Genomic DNA, 7207 nt, shown 5'->3' with positions numbered 1-7207 from the left:
ACGTATTCTGTAGTCTGTAGTAACGAGTTTACACGTGTTGATTTCCGTAAATTTTAACTTTTATAATAACAGATAATTATTCCTAGAAAGTAATAATGAGCAACCATGATAACATTATTAAGTAAGCGATTTATCAAGCATGCTTCAAAAATCACAAATTATAGTACTGTGATCACAGTCACAATATTAGTGAACGAACATCTGACGAATGAAGATGCTTCAAGATTATTCCTGACGAAAAAATTTCTTTTCCAAGAGAATTTTTGTCAAATAAAGTAATATTCTGATTCACTATTCATGTAAGTCAAATGATAAACAATTATCTTATCAAAAACTAAGAAAAATCAAAATTTTCGTAAGTAGCTGAAAGAACAAATCTTAGGTATGTGGTATTAATTGTATTAAGTGGTAAGTTTTATTAAGACATTTGCTTACTCTGGCAAAGGAAAAGTTCCATTCATGTGAATTATGTCATAAAGAATTGATTTCAAAAGGAATTTTTAATCATTCGTATTCATTCGCATGAAGAACAAAAAACTCATACTGTGAAAAAATTATATACATGTGAATTATATGGAAAAGTATTTTTCTAAAATATGTCATTAATTCATACAAAGAAGAATTACTACATGCATAAAAATGATGAAGAAACATTTTCTCAAAATGCTTAAAACATTTTAGTTAAAAGGCAAATTTCATTCATGTTAGCTATATCACAAGTTTTCTTCATTTAAAAGAATTTTGAAACAATATCTAGTTTCTCATATAAAAGAATAATGCCATCCTGTGATGAGTGTAATAGTGCTTTTAAAAAGCTTGCATTTGAAAGAACATTTAATGACCCACAAAGAAGAACTGTCTTATATAAGTGGAAAAGTATTTTCTCAAATGTGCACATTAAACCGCTTGTTTGATTCATATAAATGAAAAACTATTCATGTGAGATATATGAAAATATTTTCCTGGAAGCATTCATTACAGCTTGATTTATCACATAATGGAAAAGTCATTTCTTTGCAAAGAATGTGGAAAAGCATATTCTCATAAGCATGCATTAAAACAGCATTTACTATCCCATACGAAGGAAAAACCATATTCATGTAAGCAATGTCACAAAACTTTTACCTTTAAAGGAAATCTGAAACAGCATTCAAAAGAATCCCACAGCTGTGAAGTACGTGGAAAACATTTTCCCCAAAACTTGCAATTAAAACCACATTTAATGACTCGCTCAAAAGAAAAACCATGTGTATGTCAGATATGTGAAAAAGAATTTTCTCTTATAGGAAGTTTGAAAATACATTTACTTACCCACACAAAAGTAAAACCTCATGCATGTGAAATATGTGGGAAAAAATTTTCACATAAAGGAAGTTTGAAAATACATTTACTTACTCACACAAAAGTAAAACCTCATGCATGTGAAATATGTGGGAAAAAATTTTTACTTAAAGGAAGTTTGAAAATACATTTACTTACCCACACAAAAGAAAAACCTCATGCATGTGAAATATGTGGAAAATCATTTTCTCAAAAGTCACAAATAAAACCACATTTATTGACTCACACAAAGAAAAAATTATATTCATGTCAGCTATGTCACAAAGCATTTTCTCTTAAAGGAAGTTTGGAAAAGCATTTAATAACTCATACAAAGGAAAAATCTCATGTATGTGATATATGTCAAAAGACTTTTTCACAAAAGTCATCATTAAAATTACATTTACTTACCCACACAAAAGTAAAACCTCATGCATGTGAAATATGTGGAAAAAATTTTTCACTTAAAGGAAATTTGAGAATGCATTTACTTTCCCACACAAAAGAAAAACCTCATGCATGTGAAATATGTGGAAAATCATTTTCTCAAAAGTCGCAAATAAAACCACATTTATTGACTCACACAAAGAAAAAATTATATTCATGTGAGCTATGTCACAAAGCATTTTCTCTTAAAGGAAGTTTGGAGAAGCATTTAATAACTCATACAAAGGAAAAATCTCATGTATGTGATATATGTCAAAAGACTTTTTCACAAAAGTCCTCATTAAAATTACATTTATTTACTCACACAAAAGAAGAATCCCATACATGTGAAGAATGTGGAAAAACCTTTTTTCATAAATATGCACTAAAACAACATTTAATGATTCATGCAAAAGAAAAACCCTATTCATGTGAGCACTGTCACAAAACTTTTCCTGTCAAAGGAAGGCTGAAACAGCATTTAATCACTCATTCAAAAGAAAAATGCCATGCCTGTCTTTTTTGTGATAAAGTGTTTTCACAAAAGTCAATTTTAAAAACACACTTCCTGACTCACACAAAAGAAAAACCTTATGTATGCGAGATATGCAGGAAAGCATTTTCTCAAATATCAAATTTGAAACAACATTTACTTTACCACACAAAAGAAAAACCTCATGAATGTGATATTTGTGGAAAAGCATTTTCACAAAAGGCACAATTAAAATCGCATTTACTTGTTCACACAAAGGAAAAAAAAAATTATGCATGTAAAGTATTAGGAAAGGAATTTTCTCAAAAGAGTACTTGAAAAAAGAAAAACTTGCAGAAAAAAAAAGAAAACATGCACACAAGTATTAATAGACAACCTTAGGTAAGTTGAAAGTTAAGTAAAGCTTTTCTGAAAAACTTATATTAAAGTCCTACTTATAGACTTGAAGATTGGAGAGCTGAAACATGTGATAAAAAGATTTAATGATTAGAACTATATGCAAAGTCCTATATGTACTTTCTCTTATAAAAGAATAGTTCTATGCAGGCAAAGTTTCTATAAAAGGATTCTCCCATTTATGTTATTTTATATGTTTTACGTATGTGAAGCATGCGATATTGTTTTTTGGAATAAGTATTTTTGTTTATCTATAAAAATGTTATGTTTTTCTTTAAATAACTATAACACATTATTTGAAAATTTTTCTTTTATTAATATTTTCCATCTGTACAACTCATCTGAAAAAAAAAGTACTATGTGACTGTAAAATTAATATAATTAAGATAATTGCCATAAATCATGGGATAACATTTCTAAAATTTGGTGGCATACAAAAGTGCCATGGCACAGTGGTTGAGAATCACTGATCTAAACATTACAGTTGGATAATGTGGTGAAAGCTTATAAGTCAGTTAAAAGCTACGCTACCCGGGCAAAAGTTGTAGTACTCCGGCTTGCTATATCATCAGACCAATCATGCCTCAACTTCTGCTCGGGCCAAATGAAGACTGGTTGATTCGATTGAGGTCTTGCCATTTATATCTCTGTAGCTGTCAGGGAGATGCAAGGCATTCTAGATATCTTCCAGAATGTAAGGAATTCCAGACAGTACTATTGTGAATCCTGTTTTTGATTCTGGTTGACATTTCAAATACTTTCTGTAGCATACCATTTTTTTTTTCAAAATCAAACCTGTCATTAAAACAATTTTTGTTACAATAACACAGTTTCTTTTCTTTGCTTCATTAACTGTAATTTGTGTAAAGAGAATTTCGGACCCAGCAATGCTCATTCTAAATGGTTTTTGAGCCCTTTGCATCTTCCACAAGTTTGTCAAACTAGTAATAAGTTGTGCTACTTAATAATAATAAAACAAATTAATAAATGAATTATTTTTTATTAAAAATATTATATTCATTAAAATGCATTAATTTATGTGAGTATTTGCAAGAGCATTGATAATTCGTATTAAATTTGTTTTTACTTTTTCACATACAACATTGATTTCTGTAACCAATAACAATTGATTTGATGTGATAACTTTAACCAATCTCTAAGAGAAAAAGAAAGGAAACAAAATATATTGTAGTTTGTTGGTCAAAGACATGGATTTTTTTTTTTTCAAGAGCAAGTATTGGATATATAGTGAGTTTGCATATCAAGTATTGCATATATGAAGAGCTTGCTTGGGTCCCAGTTTGGCAGTTTTGATTGCGTGTTATGTATATTCCACTCATTACTCACAAATATTAAAATATAAGGAAGATTTCAGTGAATTATGATCATTAATTAAATCATAAAATTTTTATTAATAAAGGCATGAAAATTTTTTCATTACATCTCATGTCAAATATGTTAGCTAGTAGGCAATAAAACATTCATAAATGTGAGTGTAAACATATTTTTTAGCAGTTGTGTGGCGGCATAGAAGATATTTTTGAATTTTTAACTTTGATTTATTCCATCCTAGGAAGCATAATATGTACAGATAAAAAAAGTTAAGCAATATGTTGGTCTACATTGCGATACAACAGTGAAAGAGACCGAAATTTTTCCCTCAGTGATTTTATAAAATTTTTATAGGGATTTCTTTGACATATGTAGATTTAGGATAGAGAAATCTAGGCATCTTTATAAGAATATGCTAAGCATTAAAGATTTTTATCCCTTCATTTGCATGAAAAAAATGCAAAAGTAGGGATTTTTCTAGAGCTTGTCTGGAATTAATTAAATAAATATATGTAGAATTTAATAAAAAAAAAGAGAACATTTTAGAATAAAGTTAATGTGGGTTAAATTAATATAAAAATTAGGAAATTAAATAGAATTTAAATTAGATTTTTAAATATTGCATATATATATTAGTATACAAAGAGAATTAAAATAGTTAAATAGAATTTCAATGATAGAAAAGGAGAAAAAAAATTACCATTAACTAGATGCTAAATGATTCCCTTTCTTCCTAACTAATAGATTTTCTAATTCTATTGATACAGATTGTTTCCAAATTATGAATAATCTCTTACATTTTTTTTTTTTTTTGAGAAAGTAATGTAAACTGAAAGCAATTCTAATGCTTACAATTAAGAATAAGGAACTGTATTTGCTTTAAGAAAATAATTTAGACCCAAAAATGTTACTCTTTATTTTTCTCTAAGCACTTTTCCCTTAATAAAGAATGCATATGTACCACTTTTCCTATGTTGGTAACTATGTACATAGTAAAATATTGGTACATAGTTGGTAACTATGTTGTTGTTGTTTCTAATGGCACTTGCCATGGGCAAGCCCGCTGTTCGAAAACAGTCGATTTAAGCCTGAGGGAGAGCGCCTCTTGTTTCTATAGTAGCGCCATCTAGGGCCAAGAGAACGATTTAGCTACACACACGTCACAACCCTTTTTACGGGACGGATTTCATTCACTCAACCACAGATCGTAATTTAGACCTGAATCAGAGAACAATCACCCTTGATCCAGTACCCCCAGTGGTATTACTCTTGACATGGAAGACTTTGTGACCACGACAGATTTAACGCGCATCAGCCACCAAGATGTACATAGTACTATGCAATTTTCCATTGACATTAAGCATATTAAAAAAAAACCCCACTATTATTGCTTTCAATATATATGTGTATGAACTAAATCTATTTTTAGTTCCAAAATCTATAGATTATAAAAATATCTTATAAGCATAGAGAGTATATGGCGGATTTCATAAGCTATTTTAAAAACCAAAACACGAGGTACTGTAATAACAACAACTAGTAATGTAATAATTGCCATTAAGTTTAATAACTTCAAGTTGCATTGTTTTGGAATAATCCTCTTAATTTTAACCATAAACAGAAAATGGTGATAACATCCTCATCTGCTAATTTCTATACTTTTAAAATTAGGTTCAAAATCATAAATTTATAAATAAACTCAATAATTTTTACTTTTACATCTTTCTGTTCAAAACGTATATCTTTCTGGTGTAATCGCAGTGGTTCCTACAAACCAAAGGTTGAATCACATAAAAGGCAACTAAAGGCCCAAGGAACTATGAAGATGGGATTTCACTGTACAGCTGCAATTTTTGTGAAATATTTTGATTCTCATGTTGAAGTTTCCTATTACAAGGAACATTATAAACATGAGAAGTCATTATGCCATGTGCCTTTGTCTGAAGTTGAGAAAGACTTAATGGCAGGTAAGGTTATTTTTAGAATAACATTTAAAAAATAAAATAATATTGCTGGGAATAAGAAGAACGCTTTTTTTTTTAATCTTCATACTGCAATTTTTAGTAGCATTATAGAATTTAGGTTTGAGAATAAGAATCTACTCTTAGTTGTGGGTTGAGTGATTTGCAAGTAGTCTATTTTAAATATTGTTAAATAAATATGTCCTTTAGGAAACAAACCATTAAATCTACTTTTAGATATATTAAAATTTAATTGATAATTCTTTAATCTTTTGAACTCTAATGGGCATATACATTCCAAAGATTAGACTTCATTCCCTATTGTATAAATAAATTCTACTTATACATGGGTTATTATAGAAAGAATTGTTTTGACATGTTTAAAAATTTAATTAATCATAATTTCTTAAATTAACGAATTTCACATTAAATTGATATCTCATTTTGAAATAAATATATGCATCTGGTATACAAAACTAATATTATTTTAACACAGCTTCTTTATTGCTCTTATGCCTGTATTCACCAAACTGGTTGCTAAAGAGCCAATTAATCAATCAATGATCATTGAATGATTAACAACGGCTGATTGTTGATACGCACAAACATGTGATCTAGCATCAAGCCAACAGGCCAGCGTTTCCTGGGATTTTGTCCCAGTAGTGGATCTTCATTTGTCTTAATATGTCACATGATTATAAACTTTAAGTATTTTATTATCATTTTGACAACAATGAGTAATGTCATTAATTTAAAACTATCTTAAAATTCTAGCACTGTCAGTTTTCTGATATCATATTCATTTCTTTATTTCAACTGAAGAAACAACTTATTTCATATGATTTTGCACAAATAAAACAATTATCATTAGCTGATGTTAAACTACAGATAATGAATATGGTTGTTAATCTTTAAAATGTTACTAAAATTTTTATGCCTAAAGGAACCAGATTATTTTCTTAAATGTATTCCAGGTAAACTTCTTCAAGGTGTTGCTGAAAAAATATCTTGCAAGATATTTGGCAGTCCTTTGATACGTCATTTGAAAGAAAACACTCAACTACCAGGAAAGATGTGTAAATTATCATGGAATTATGCTTCCTAATAGAGGATCTGTTATTCGAGATAACAAGATTAGTGTCTGTGCTTGGGTCCATAAGATGAAGAGCGAGAAGGATAATCCTGTTCTATAAAAGACAGGATGATGCTCACCCTACAATTCAAAATAAAGACTCGTGACTCATTTTCAGAAATCTATATTTTATCGTTTAGGAGCAGA

General features: G+C 29.1%; 1 protein-coding gene across 1 annotated transcript; it reads left to right on the top strand.

The window, feature by feature from the left end:
* LOC129983598 (zinc finger protein 84-like) lies at window positions 1–3558 on the top strand. Its single transcript, XM_056093130.1, has one exon. The coding sequence runs from the start codon at window positions 998–1000 to the stop codon at window positions 2555–2557; it is 1560 nt and encodes a 519-aa protein (XP_055949105.1). The 5' UTR covers window positions 1–997; the 3' UTR covers window positions 2558–3558.
* The last annotated feature ends 3649 nt before the right edge of the window (window positions 3559–7207 follow it).

The sequence above is a fragment of the Argiope bruennichi genome, chromosome 9 (genome assembly GCF_947563725.1).
Source record: "Argiope bruennichi chromosome 9, qqArgBrue1.1, whole genome shotgun sequence".
Classification (NCBI taxonomy): Eukaryota; Metazoa; Arthropoda; class Arachnida; order Araneae; family Araneidae; genus Argiope; species Argiope bruennichi.
The sequence above is the reverse complement of the archived record's forward strand: the minus strand, read 5'-3'. Positions and strand labels throughout refer to the sequence as shown.